Here is a 15,856-nt window from a genome sequence, read left to right as displayed (position 1 = left end):
TCAGGCAAATATTATAATCACCTTTATGTATATGGGAAAGGAAATGATTGGTAAGCTATCATAAGACATATCAGACTGAAACTGAATTATGCTTACCATGTCTGGTTACCACACTTACAAACATCTGATTGAGGGGATCCATAGAAAAGCAATTAAGAGGATTACTGAATTCAGAGGACTTAGGTGCAATGATAGTGTGATGACTACATATCTGCCCCTAATGAAGGAAAGGGCGATGACCTGAAAACAGCCTTCAAGTTTGTAAACCAGTTGAACAATATCAACAGCAAACACTGCTTCAGGAAGTACAGTACCAGAGTAACCATGAGCCACAACTTGAGGCTGGGCAAGAAGTTAGCTTGAAAGAATATAAAGAAGGAGCTGTGAATGCCAGCAGTTTACAAAGTTTTAAAAGGATTCTTGATGGAACAGAATTTTCAAGTCATAACAAGGACCCACGAGTGTAGAACTTCCACCTCAAACTGCATAACTAGGAAATGACGCAATAAACACACCAAAATCCATAAATAGATCCCAAGAGGATTAGTTGTGGAATATAAATGTCCAAGGAAGTAAACTTCATCTGTCAACATTAAGCCAACAATACCAAACCTGAACCCAAATCAATGACTGGCTCTTGCCAGTCTAAACACAAATATCACTTGAAACTATAGGCTGATAATTACTTTATGTTTCTAAAAGCATTGGAAAATATATTCCAATTCTTTTAATCTTGTTTCATTAGTATCATGCTGGGCAAAAAAGTTTTGTTCAACTATAAACATAGCTCACTTAAAAGGAGATTGATTTATTGGTATATTGTTCTGCTATATCATAATCATATGTTTCTAGCTATATCAAGCTTATATAAAGTCAACTTCTTCCCTTTATTTTCAATTCTAAATCACTTAATTGTATTTATGCTTTTGGTTAGCAAAATTCTATATAGTATGCAGTACTATAATAATGTCAATCACTGATGAAATATAATACGGGCATCATTATCTTTATTTCTGTGGCCTTATTTCAAGGAATATTATCTGTACTTTCTCAAAACATTATCATATTTCTATCATATATAAGTTTATGTAAGACAACTAAAAACTGGCTGAGTGCAATGAAGTAACTGAGCAACTGTTCCTGATGCTATTTCCCAAAGTGGGAGAGGCATTTAGATCTAAAAAAAAGTTTTTAAAAGGGTTTTCTGCATTCTTAAGCTTTTTCTAAAACCCTGGATTCTCAATTTTTTTCTATTATGTCTTGGGGCTGAACCTTTTTTTGACAGGAATGCATCTCCAATCATATAAAATGAGTCTTTGGAAAAATGGATTTTGCTTGACAGAATTCCATATAATTTACATTTTCTCAGGAATGCATCTACTCCGTTTAGCAGGGGATACCAGTAATGCGCATTATCCTAATTCAGCTGCAAATACTTGATCATTTGGAAATCATTTAAAAAAGTGGAGCAACTAATATCTGATGCATTTAGATCATATGAAGAGGCCCTGCCCCATATAAAGACATCAGTTCCACTTAAATGAATGCAAACTGAAAATGAGCTGATGTTAAGTGGTTCTATTATTTCATATCATTCGTGGTAATTGTCATATCTTTGTATGTTCTGGGCTTGATATTTAACCTAATAGTAAGCAGATATAAAAAGAATTTGTTTTGTAAAACTAAAACTGTGCTGTCCAGAGCTCCTACATAATAGCCATCGGGTGGGACGGTGGAGTGTTGAGCCAAACTCTGACAGCTGGTACGTTCTTCTTGCTTGGCTGTGTGGTACTGGGCCCAGTTGAGCCTCTTCTGAAGCAGAGACAGAGTCACATCTCACTTACATGTCTCATGGCATTCTAAAATCACAAGGTTAACCCATGCGTACTCGCTACAGTGACACGAAACCATGACTCACAATTGGCGAGTTTTTTGTAGATAACAGAAATCTAATTATGCTACATATAAGTTAAAAGTTTTGATGACAAACACAATATGCAAGATTAAGTTAAAAAATATGACTATGACACATGTACAATGCAAAGAGCTGACTGTTTCTGCACCAAACAAAATAAGAACTCGCTTAAAACAAGAAGTATATAAGTTGGCAATAGCAGAAGGGATACATGACACAGAAATAAAGTGATATGCAAGGAATTTTTCAAGACACTGCAGTTGTAGTCAACTCATTGAACAATAGCATATAACATGTATTCTTACTGGGGAAATAACAAAACAAAAATCAACCTGAAACCTGATGTAATTAACCAATGACAATATGTATAATACAGCATCAGTTTTATCATTTACATGAAAACAATATTTCACCTTAGATCTCCTGCTATTTACAGTGAGGCAATAAAGACAGCATGAAAGCAGTATAAAACTAAATAGAAAAATGTGCAGTTTCGTACATATTCATTAGATATAAGCTTGATTTTAGTTTCCACAAACAAAACCATTCTCTTGTTGCAAACAAGGCTTCAGGCTCATAAGCTGTCAAACTTGTGTGACAAAATGGTAATGGAAGTATATAGGGTTAGTGGACAAGAAGCTTACTTGTGATTGAGGTAGATCCAGGTGTGTGATGTAAACCAGACCAATATGGTAAAAAGCAGACCACTTCCAGCAGCTGACAACAGTAGGTAAACTACACCAGACCTGAAAATCACAGTGTCATGTGAACAGTGTAAATGCAAAGAAATCCATGCAAGTGTCAGTTTCAAAAGAACCTAGCCTCCATAAAGCAGAATGTATCACAAAATTCAAAGGAGAAAAGATATGAAAATTAATCTTAATTTCTAAATGTCTGCACCAAACTTGACACTCTTGCCCTACACCACAATGTTAGTTCACTTCCCTCTTCTATAAGTATCACTTTGGTTTTTGCTCCTGACAGCTGGTTGCTTACGTAATCCCACCACTAGCTAGACCACACAATACTTAGCAAGTTGCTGTGTCACATGATTACCATGTGGCCAATGGCAACTCAAGGGTGGGCCATTTTTATAAGGTCAAAGCCTTGGAACTCTACCTTCTCACATCCTTCCCAATAACTATGACCTGGCACATTTTAAGGCAGATTTTTCACTTCCTCCAAAAATTCATAAATATTTTCCCTTGTGTCTTCCTTTCCTGTTTCAAAATTCTTTCTATACTTCAATTAAGGGCCGGCCTTGATGGTGACTTTTGTCCCTGACCGGAGCCTTAAAAAGAAAAGAAGTCTTCAATGTGAAGACATTTATCTATCTGAGCCCCTACATGAGAAACATAATAGCCCTAAGCATTCACTGGAAATAATACTCTCTTAACTATCCCAGCCTATGTAGGTACCAGTTCCAGGAGTTAAATCCATCATAACTATATGATAAAATGGAAATCCAATTCTATTATATATTATTGCCTTTCCTACCCCGGCAAGGTAGGGAACAAACAACGGCCTCACTTGCACACATGAATCTCTAGCTTTCATGTATACAGAAGTCTCTTGCCAACCACTAGGGTTACATTCCTGGGAGACCCTGGAGTGAGCAAAACTGTAGTTAGCAAGGTTGAATGCCTAAGCAAAATGGGGGGCTTGGGGAGTATCCTTAAGATACATACATTGTCCTATAATTAATATTAAAGGGTTAAAACAATACATGTTCTACTTCATAATTTGCATGCTTTTCTATAAGAGTACAAAGAAATGATGTATAAAACTGTAAGACAATAATATAATGATAGTTTGACACCACAAGGAAAAGGGTGAAGAAATGGAGTGTGGTGGTGAGGTATGGTGGAAAGTGACAAGCCTGATTGTGGATGATACTGTGCTGTTTGCTGTGAGTGGAGAAGAGGTGCAGAAGGTTGCAATTGTGTTTTATGATGTGTAAGCACAGGGGGCTGAAGTTAAATGCAAGTAAAAATAAAGTAATTGTGCCTGAAAGGAAACAGACTGAAAGTATATATTTTGTAAAGCCCTACAAAGTGAGACAGGAAGGTGTATCATAAACTGTGTTACATAAAGGGGTGGAGAAAGAGGTAACGGAATTTAGGTATCTGGGAGCTATTTTTGGTACGTTTGGTGAATGGACGGAAAGATAAGGGAGAAAGCAGTACAGGGTAGAAGAGTCAATGGGTCCCTTAACAGAATAATAAATAATAGAGGTGTAAGTATGGAAGTTGAGAAAAGATTACAGGACAGCTCAGCCATCCTGACCTGACTTATGCATCTGAAACATGAACAAGGAATGAGTCACAGAGGTCAAGAATCCAGTTCGTAAAAATGAGTTATTTGAGAGGAGCATGTGGTATGATTAGATGGAATGAAGAAAGTAATGAGAGGGTGTAAGGGAGATTTGGTATGGCATGGAATTCAAAGAGAATAAATAGTGGAGAGGTAGAACGGGTGGAATGTTATACTCTGAGGTGGTTTGGGCATGAGGGAGAAATACAAGACAGGGAGATCACAAGGAGAATGTATAATAATACCATTAAAGGGGCTCCTATGAAAGAAAAACTACCTCTGACATGGGGAAATAGAGTGGAAAGTATTGGAGGGAGATAAATTTGGGAAGAAAGTGTGGAATGCTGTATGCAAGAGAGGCATGTAAAGACAGCGATCGGTGGAGATTTTACTTTGGCCACCCCCTTGATGAGAGTTTCTGGATGGAATGGGCATTAGAGATAGATAGATATACCAATAGCTATGATGACAGTAATGTTATGATGCAAGTATGTGTATTCTCACATTGCTTGGTAACATGTGGCACTGAGGGCTGTGCGGTAGTGGTGGTGTAGAGACTGGCACTCCAACAAAGCTGCTACACCTCCTAGACTACGTTGGGACTTGTTCACGTAAGCACTCAGGTGGTCTAAGCGAGGGTGGATCTGACAAAGAGCAAATTCATGAATCATTTTGTCTTAAATGACAAAATGCAATACACTATACTGAATATTCAATCATACATCCACATCTAAAAAGCTACTTTTTGTATTTCAACTGATCTGGCTCATACAGAAATTTTTTACATGTTTTCCAGATATTCATACATACTACCTAAGTATTTCTCAAACACATTCTTTAAACCCAACAACTGATCCATACAACCTCTACAACTCCTGAAACCACACTGTTCTTCTCCATCTGATGCTCTGTGCAAGCCACCACCCTCTCAATCATCATTCTACCATACAACTTACCAGGCACACCCAACAAACATATACATCTCTAGTTCGAACATTCACTCCTGTCCCTCAGGCACCTCACTATGATTAATAAATCTACTTGAAATCCTAACTAACCAATCAGTAACACAGTCACCTCCTTTCTCAAGATATTTAAGTACAACACGCACTCCAGACACCTTGCCAAAATTCATCTCTTGTAACACTTTTATCACCCCTTTCCTTTTTACTGAACCACTTGCCATGATTCTCCAACTTTGCATACAACTCAGACCCAAACATCTGCTACCCTAACTTCCAACAAATTCAATGATCCTTCAAAGTACTCATTTCATCTCCTCCTCACTTCATCTCTGCATGTCATCACTTCCCCAATTATCTCTTTCATTTATGTTCCCACTTATTCATTTGATTTCTACACAATTAACCTCCTTCTAAAACATTTTATTCTACCTGAAGATTTTTTTTATTCTCACCCTAACTTATCTTTGCCCTCTTTGATAACTGCTGCAACTTCCTCTTGACCTCCTGCCTCTTTCTCTTGCACACTTCCCAATCATTTACACTTCTTGTAAGTAACACCTGTACATCTCTCTTTTCTCTTTCACCTGCACCTTAACTTTGTCATCCCACCACTCACTATCCTTTCTCACCTAAGCACCTCCCACATATCACATATTTCATTAACACATGCCAGCAGTACTTCCTTAAACACCTTCCATTCCTCATGCACTCCCCTATCTTCATTAACTCTCACCTTTTGCCATTCTACACTTGATTTCTCCAGGTATCACTTTAAACATGCTTTCTTCTCCAAGCTCATCTGTTTTCACAATTTCTTTTCATCAATATCACTTCCCATTTTCTGAAAGTTTCTACAAACCTTAACCTCTGCCTCCACAAGGTATTGATTGGACTTTCCAACAGTTGTGCCTCTCAGCATATTACATCCAAGAGTCTTTCTTTTGCATTCCTATTGATCACTTCATAATCCAATAAAGCCCATTTACCATTTTTTTCTACTTCATGTATACTTATGTATGTCCCTCTTCTTACACCAGGTACATTATTCTCAATTAATAGTCCCTTTTCCAGCATATAACTCGACAAGCTGTTCACCATTTCCATTCGCATCACTGAATACCCATGACCCCTGATTATACTCTCAAATGCAACATTACTCACTTTTGCATTCAAACCACCCATTACCAATACTCAATCTTTCACATCAAAATTACTGACTCATTTACTAAGCTACTCCTCAAACACTTGCCTCTCTTTGTTACTCTTCTTGTCAGGTGAATAAACACTAATGATCACTCACCTCTCATAACCCACTTTCATTTTTATCCACGTCATTCTCGAGCTCATTTACACTCTTCACACATTCCCATAACTCCTCCTCCAACAGAAGTGCTACCCCTGACTTAGCTCTTATCCTTACCACCCACATTAACCCCTGACTTTACCCTTCAAGACATTCCTGAACCATTCTTCTCCCTTACCCTTAACCTTCGTTTCACTCAAAGCTAAAACATCCAGGTTCCTTTCCTCAAACATAGTATCTATCCTCTTCTCATCTTGATTATATCCACATACATTCAGATACCACATTCTATGCCTTCAGTTTGGATAGGCATTCCTTGCTTGCCTCCGTCTGCTCCATTTTTCCAAAAAAGAAATACAAGAAGTTTTCCAGCCCGCTACTCCCATCCTTATTTGCCTTCTGCAACATGCAGGGAATGCATGGAAGTATTCTATTTCCCCTATCCCCAAAGATAAAACATTAATAATCATGTGAAGCTGAAAATCTGCTACATATCAAATCCAGTGGCATGTGCTAAGAAAATCAAGGTAAGCAGTATTTACCCTACTAAATTATTATCTAAACAGATTTCCTTAACCTTTTAAGGACTGTACATGGGATCCCCGACTTCAAATGGGTTACATTCCTGACCATGCATAAAATTAGAGTAAATACCTATAATTGACTGAATATTTTATTTGATATTGTAATCCAAAGTAACCACAGTTAATAAAACAGCATATCAAGCAACGTTCAATAAAAAGACGCATATCTAAATAGTTCCACAGTTCTTAAGTATGAGTAACTGTAAAACAGACTAGAAATTAATCACAGTTTTTTTTGAACTGGTTTATAAGTATGGGTGTACATAGGTCAGACATTTATAAATCGGGTATCCCTATACCTGTGTTTGTACATGTTTGTGTAAGGGGCTCGTTCCTGTATTTAGACAGGTTTCCTCTTCCCACCCTCATTCATACAAGAAAGAGCACTTTATCAGTATACAGAGGTACCTTAAGTCATAAGCAACTATATATAGCATAAGGAAAAAAATTATAATGCCTCAGGTGTCCACAAAACACAACGGGGAAGGTATGACTTTGATGTGCGTTCAGTATGCTTTGTCAATCAGTGGTGAACAAGTAATAGCTGCTGTAGCACTAAATATGGCGACAATAGTTTGCCAGACAGTAAACTGCTAGCATTGCAAAATACTCATTACCTATTAGCAACTGACTGGTGTTGGCAGAGAAAAGACAAATGTGTGTTAGTCAGCAAATGTCAACAAAACATGATTAACTTAGCATGCACAGTGTGCCAAATCTAATTGTCTGCACAGTAACAACACTGTTGGGGATATGTGATTTATAGTTCTGTTATTTGTAGTTCAGTATGAAGTGCTAGCTATATATTGCAATTTGTAGATCTGTGAATAATTCATTATGCACTCTCTAGTGTTAATTTGTCTAAGTGGTTTGTGTGCTGCTAGACTAGGAGTGAGGGATGAGGCTAAAGAAGGGGGTCCTTTGGGTCAACCCATATGAAGCACATGGGATGCAGTGATATTCCTGGGTTAGTGTCAGTTCATGTCAATCCATGTTTATAGACCTTGGAGGTAAGACCTGTGAATAATTCAACATTTGTATGTACTGCATTGTAACTTAAATTGGCTTAAAGTATTTATATCTATCTATTTTGCTTTGTCGCTGTCTCTTGCGTTAGCGAGGTAGCGCAAGGAAACAGATGAAAGAAATGGCCCAACCCACCCACATACACATGTATATACATACATGTCCACAAATGCAAATATACATACCTATACATCTCAATGTACACATATATATACACACACAGACATATACATATATACACATGTACATAATTCATACTGTCTGCTTTTATTTATTCCCATCACCACTTCGCCATACGTGGAATAACAACCCCCTCCCCCCTCATGTGTGCAGGGTAGCGCTAGGAAAAGACAACAAAGGCCCCATTCATTCACACCCAGTCTCTAGCTGTCATGTAATAATGCACCGAAACCACAGCTCCCTTTCCACATCCAGGCTCCACACAACTTTCCATGGTTTACCCCAGATGCTTCACATGCCCTGGTTCAATCCATTGACAGCAAGTCGATCCCGGTATACCACATCGTCCCAATTCACTCTATTCCTTCCACGCCTTTCACCATCCTGCATGTTCAGGCCCCGATCACACAAAATCTTTTTCATTCCATCTTTCCACCTCCAATTTGGTCTCCCACTTCTCCTCGTTCCCTCCACCCCTGACACATATATCCTCTTGGTCAATCTTTCCTCATTCATTCTCTCCTTGTGACCAAACCATTTCAAAACACCCTTTTCTGCTCTCTCAACCACACTCTTTTTATTTCCACACATCTCTCTTACCCTTACATTACTTACTCGATCAAACCACCTCACACCACATATTGTCCTCCAACATCTCATTTCTAGCACATCCACCCTCCTGCGCACAACTCTATCCATAGCCCATGCCTCGCAACCATACAACATTGTTGGAACCACTATTCCTTCAAACATACCCATTTTTGCTTTCCGAGATAATGTTCTCGACTTCCAAACATTCTTCAAGGCTTCAAGTAATTATGGATAAAACTGCATAACAAATTTTTACTTTTTTTCGTTCCTGGATAATAAGAGTTATTTCCTAATTAATTATGTCTAAAAAGTATAGAAAATGGCTGCTATTCCCTTGAAACTTTGTTTTTGTGATCTGGACAGTGATATTTTGAAATTTACCTATTTTTCAGAACATTCCAGATAGATTCATGGCTAAGTAGCTGACATAGAACTTTCTTGAAGTTTTCAGTATTATAATAGTAGTCAGAGGGGGAGGAAGACATAGATCCAGATTACAATTTAAGAGTTGCAGCTGAGGAGAGAAACCCATATTATCCCAATAAAAAAGACCTCAACGACTTGATCAGAGATCATGGTCACACAAAGTCCAATGCTGAGCTTTTGACATTTAGGCTCAAGTAGTGGAACTTGTTGGATGAAAGTGTGGAAATTGAAGATCAGAGGAAGCATCACCTAGGTTTTTCCAGCCTCTTTTGCCCGTCAAGAAGGGCTCTGCTTCTGCCATAATGTAACCAGTCTGTTTGAGGCAATTGGAATCACTTGTACCCTGAAAGAGTGGTGCTTCTTTAATGACAGCTCATCCAGAAGCCTTAAAGCCGTGCTGCTCCATAACAGGAACAAGTACCTGTCTCAACCCTTGGATCACTCGTTGCACTTCAGAGAAGAATACAAGTGTCAAGACCATGCAAGATGCCTTGATGAGTACAGCTGGGAGGTCACCGGAAATTTCAAAATGGTGGCATTCCTGATGGGTCTCTAAGGCAGTTTTACCAAGTTTCCCTGCTATCTTTGCATTTGGGACAGCAGGGAAACCGCAGCGCACTACCACAGGCAGGACCGGCCACAGCAGACCGAATTCTCTGTGGGGATGAACAACATCAAGTGAAAGCCACTGGTGGACCCCCAGAAGGTGTTGATGCCACCACTGCATATAAAATGAGGCCTTCTGAAACAATTTGTCACAGCTCTAGATAAGGAGTCTGCAGCCTTCAAGAAACTTTAAGACTTTTTCCCTAAGCTGCATGAGGCAAAGGTCAAATCTGGTGTCTTCGTCGGACCACAGATCAAGAAGATCCTGAAGTGCAAGGAATTCCTCAAAAAGCTCACTAGGAAGGAGAAAGCAGTTTGGCACAGGTTTGTTGCAGTGGTTTGGGGCTTCCTGGGCAATCACAAGGCCAAAAACTATGTGGAGATGGTTGATATTATGATGAAGAGCTATGACAAAATGGGCTGCAGAATGTCCCTCAAAGTCCATATCCTTGATGCTCTTCTTGATAAATTCAAGAACATGAGAGCATATTTGGAGGAGCAAGGCAAGCACTTCCATCAGGATATACTAGACTTTAAATGCTGCTGCCAAGGAACACATAACGAAACATGATGGGAGATTACATTTGGGGTCTGATTTGTGAAAGTGATTTACAATACAAATGTAAATTTCAAAAAACTACTCATTTCTAAATCTTTTATGATCACTTAGTATAAATCCATGTAAATTTTGATTCATATACTGTTGTTTTTCTGACTTTATGTGAATAAAAATGTGCAAATTCACCAATTGTCTGATTGAAAATAGGTAAATTTCAAAATATCACTGTCCTGAACACAAAAGCAAATTTCGAAGAGAATAATAGCCTTTCTCTTTACTTTTTATGCATAAGCGATCAGGAAATAACACTTACTAAGGAAAAAAATTGCATTACACAGGGTAATTGTCTATACAGAGATAAGCCCTGTACAGAAATGTAGCTTGATATGTAAAGTTAGTAATGTTTCTGTTACAGTGTTCCTCACAGTTATTGTGACTTGTTTCCACCACTACCAAATTCAACCCCCCTCCATCCCCCATTAAGGTAACTACAATGAAGTACATATGATGACTGGTGTATGGAGCCTGATAGAACTGTTAGCATAGGGAAAAGTTCTTTACCTATCAATAATCCAGCAGTGGAAGCAAAGAAGAGATAAAGATGTATTAGTCAGCAAAAGCTCAACAATCATGCTTAGTAAAACACAGAACCAGGTTGGCTTCATTCATAAAACAGGTGGAAACTCCTGTAACCATTTGTTCTACCATTTTTTTGTTCATTTACCCCTGACCACACCATTCAATCGTTACTTCCATCTTTCTCACACTTTTTTTTTTGCCAATTCAATGTCATAATAATTACATTCATATTATTCCTCAAACACCTTGTGAAGGGTTTCTCCTTATTCATTTTACTAACTCCTTCCTTATCCATACCTATTTATAGCCTCATCTTAAAAATCTTCCTTTTTTAAAATCTTTTAAAATACCTAAAGCAAACACAAGTTGGCAACTCATATTTTTCTGATGAACAAGAAAGAATGGTTAGAGATACCCTTCATCATTCACTATAACTGTAATACATACTCTAAATACTGCTTGGCTTACAACTAAGTGAATCAAGCCTCTTCATTTCACCATGAAATCACATACTATTCTTATACTATTATACAACCAGTTGATTGTCATAGGATCTTCATTCATGGATAACCACCTGCCATACTGTCAATGAAAATAACTACTGCTGTAAAACATATAATCATAACTGAACTCAAATGAAATGATAGTTATGATTAAGTTCCTGATCAAGATTGGTTCCTATATTCTTAATGCATAGTAACATAATATCACTAACCTCTGCTCGCTCATAATGAGCGTCAGCAATACGAGTAACTTTATTGAGAGATTCAAGTACAACATCTGCTGCTTGTTGGGCATGAGTCAGATATCTGGTAAAAGGTGATGGTCGAGTTGGGTCACACCGCAGATAGTAAGCAGCCACATCTCGGGACACCAAAGAGCTGAGCTGGTCCTCCAGGAATGGGTTGGGATCCATGCACCAGTCCGACAATGCCTGTAACAAGTTTTCAATCATGAAGTGAAAATTTCTAAATATCTTTCATGAAACAGAAGTATTGCCCATTCACTTCTATATATGCTTTATAGTAATGAAAAAATTATCTAACAATCAAATCCAGAGGTCACATACTGCAAGACTGCATATAATGGAGTGCAACCTTGAAAATACAGTGCTAAGAGATAAAGATTATGTACTTCTACATTTACTGCTGAAAAGATGACTGCTAGACAAACTTTCAGTTAGAACAAGCTAATGGCATACTTTGTAATAACCAGATATCAAAATTAAAGAAGTTCTTTTGATCACTCAGCCCTAAGGTTTCACCCATATTTCCAAATTACATCTTGAAATGAACTTTTAACTAGGGAACTGAGCTGACGTTTATCTCATAAAGACAAAAGTTCACAATTTGGTAAGACCAAAACATTACTGGTTGATGATTAGCTGTAAGAAGAAATGACCCTTATGAATCAAAAGATATTCGTTTTGAAATGGAAAGCTACTGTTTTTGACATGAAACTTAATTACCCACAGTAATCAAACATGTATGACCATCATTCATTGATATGTTTCAGTATGCAATATTAATCCATTAACTAATTTAAGGTTTCCTTTTCAACCCCAATGAATATCAAGCATCTTAAAATAAATGTATTCACCCTTACAATTTCAAATAAATGAAAATGGGAAATATCACTTTAGAAGTATATTTTATCCACTAATATCATTTCAGTTATGTGGAGTAGTATCACAGTTGTATCTACATATGATAGTGATAATTTTTCATAACAGCATGATAATAAAAGTTTGCAAAATTATCAGCTGCACTAGTCATGTGAGAGTTGCCAAGGTCAGGCAGGCACTGGCATCACTGTTTCCCTTTGTACTAGAAACACCATCTCCTCCTTTATTTTGGTCAATTTTCAAAGCTAGAAGATTTAATGCCCATAAAATAACTCCACACAACCCAAAGACAGATCACTACTGTTAAGTGATTTATGATCATCTTCCTAATCCTTTAGGTCAACTATAAGCCACTCTATTTCCTTCCCATAGAATTCATGAGGAGGAGCAGTCACTGGTATGGCCATAGGATGACTAACTTTGGGGAGAAAATATCATACACTGCTAACTCAGCAATCCAGCCATAGTAGCTGGCCTTAAAACAAAGCCATGAAACTCAGTGTACGTATTTACAATTACAGATGTTCCTTGTCTCCGGTTGAGTCAAGAGATTAATCAAAATTTTATCTAATATATCACAAGAGGGTGGTAAGTCTACATGATACTTCTTTAACAAGTGATTCAAATACATGTGTGACCATGAACCATCTTTAAGAAGAAATAACTGTCAAACACTGAAAGAAGTTGCTTTTGAAGTGGAAAGCTACTACTTCAGATAGTGAAACTCAAACTGTGAACATTAATCCTTAAACAGCTCCCATTGTTATCTGATCATGTAGACGATGGCTCCCATCATCACTAAGAAGATGTAGCTTTCTTTGCCTCTGTTTGAATATCAAGCCCACTTTGGTTCCCATTTCTCCTCTAACTCCACCTTGGATGATTCTAACATGCCTTCACCCCCTGATGATCCTATCTAATCTTATGCCCCTTCATGTGATCTCTTCAGACACTCTAAAAAGCGCTTCTTTCTTTGGACACGTGCAAGGCTTATGGTCCTGATGGCATCCATCACTGTGTACTGAAAGAGTGTGCCTCTGAACCTGCACCTGTGCTTGCTCGTCTGTTCCTTTTCTGTTTAAAAACCAAAACTTTTCCTTCTCCTTGGAAACATGCCTTGATACATCCCATCCCTAAGAAATATGACTGTTCTGACCCCTCTAACTATCATCCTATTGCTTTGACATCTACCATTTCCAAAGTCTTTGAATCCATCCTCAACTTTCATATCCTTTAACTCCTTGAAAATCAGTCTTCTCTCTGATCACCAGTATGGCTTCTGTAAGGCAAAATCCACTGGTGATATTCTTTCCTATCTTACTAATGTCTGGCCATCATCCCTGAAAGATCTTGGGGAATCAAGTGTAGTTGCCCTTGACATACCTAAGTCTTTTGACAGGGTGCAGCATCAGGGCCTCATCTCTAAGCTCCCCTCTTTTGGCTTCCCTCCCTCACTTTGCTCCTTCCTCTCAGGCCAATCTATTTCTGTGGTTGTTGATGGATCAGCCTCTCCCCTTTTCTCCATCAACAGTGGCATCCCTCAAGGTTCTGTCCTGTCTCCTACATTTCTTCTTTTTTTTTTTTTTACTGTCTCCTCTTCTCCACAAATAATCCAATGCACTCGTATGCTGACGACATAACACTGCATCCATCCACATCCTTCAATTCTGCTCCTTCTTCTCTCACTCAATCTGCATCTTGTCTTCACACAGCTACCCCAATAAACTCAGACTTGGACAAGATATCTCAGTGGAGACACAAAATCTTATGTTTAATGCCTCCAAGACCCAGTTCCTACCCACCTTTCTATCAAAAACTCTCCACAACTCCCATCTCTCCTTTGACAGTTTTGTAATTCCACCTCTTGACTCAATGAACATACTTGGTATAATTATAACATTTACTCTTTCTTGGAAAGCACACATTACAGGAATAGCTAAGTCTGCCTATAAGAAACAGGGCATCCTGTTTAGATGTCAAAACCTCTCTTTTGAACAGATGCTCTATTTATACAAGAGACTGATTCATCCTTGTATGGAGTACTGCTCTTACATTTGGGTTGGTTCTAGCTCTGCATCCTTACTTGACAGAGTTGAGTCGAAAGCAGTCCGCCTTATAAACTGATTCAGGCTACCTTCCAAACCTAACTCCCTTGCCCTACGCCACAATGTTGGTTCACTTTCCTTCTTATATAGGTATTACTTTGGTTTTTACTCCCAAGAGCTGGCTGCTTGTGTGCCCACACTATTAGCTAGACCACGCAATACTCAGCAAGCTGCTGCATCGCATGATTATTGTGTGGCCATCAGCAACTCAAGGGTGGGCCATTTTGACAACTGCTTTCCCTCCATGTTGAAGCTTCAGAAGTCTCTACTTTCTCATGTCTTTCCCAATAACTATGACCTGACACATTTCAAAAGACAGGTTTTTCACTTTCTCAAAAATTTGTAAATAGTTTCCCTTGTCTTTTCTTTTTCCATTTCATAATTCTCTCTATAATTCAATTAAGGCCCAGCCTCGATGTGAACTTTTGTCTGTGACTGAAGCCTTCAACTTAAAGAAAAAAAAAAATATGGATAGGGTAAGATATAACACAGTAAATGAATAACAAATCCAAAGGATGGACAAAGTCTGTCAATACTACATGAAGGGATGTTGCATGCATGCCAAGACTAGCATATCACACCCTGGAAAATGTGTCTAAACACCCCAAAAATATTTTGAACTGGCTTCAGAAACGTAAATGCCAGTAAGGGAACAGATGCAGTTTCTACCATCCAAAATTAAGCAAACATCAATAGAGTTTACTGTTGGCACTGATTGAAAAAGTAATGTGAGAACCATCACATACCAGAGACAATGACACATGTCCCTCATGCCCAACACAATACATCTTTTTTAATGAGAGACAGAGGGCTAAACAGTGGCAGGGAAGAACTACCACTGACTAGCCTCTTCAAAATATTCAAGAATGGAAAACACTATGCTAATCAAGTAGAACAGAGAATATTAACCCCCAGAACAACACAGGGACAAGCCATGTAATATACTTCATACATGCCAATATACATGGACTTAAATCATATGGAAAAAAATAATCCCATTTATATGTGGCTTGCTAAACAAGTCAAATGCAGTATTTGCTACCTTCACTGTACCACACACTAAAGACCATATGAATAGTT

General features: G+C 38.2%; 1 protein-coding gene across 4 annotated transcripts in view; it reads right to left on the bottom strand.

Annotated features, from left to right (window-relative positions):
- tty (tweety) overlaps window positions 1-15,856 on the bottom strand; it is a 545,142-nt gene that overhangs the window by 133,935 nt on the left and 395,351 nt on the right. For 3 of the 4 annotated variants that reach the window (XM_071695809.1, XM_071695810.1, XM_071695812.1), the window contains 4 exons: window positions 11,763-11,981; window positions 4,733-4,872; window positions 2,560-2,661; window positions 1,711-1,812 (listed from right to left, as the gene is read on the bottom strand). In XM_071695809.1, the coding sequence (XP_071551910.1) occupies window positions 1,711-1,812; window positions 2,560-2,661; window positions 4,733-4,872; window positions 11,763-11,981 (563 nt within the window). The remainder of the gene's footprint in view (window positions 1-1,710; window positions 1,813-2,559; window positions 2,662-4,732; window positions 4,873-11,762; window positions 11,982-15,856) is intronic. The other variant, XM_071695811.1, reaches the window with a different exon arrangement.

Source organism: Panulirus ornatus, chromosome 58, assembly GCF_036320965.1.
Source record: "Panulirus ornatus isolate Po-2019 chromosome 58, ASM3632096v1, whole genome shotgun sequence".
NCBI classification, from domain to species: domain Eukaryota; kingdom Metazoa; phylum Arthropoda; class Malacostraca; order Decapoda; family Palinuridae; genus Panulirus; species Panulirus ornatus.
Note: the sequence above shows the minus strand (reverse complement) of the source record. Positions and strands in the feature narration are given on the sequence as shown.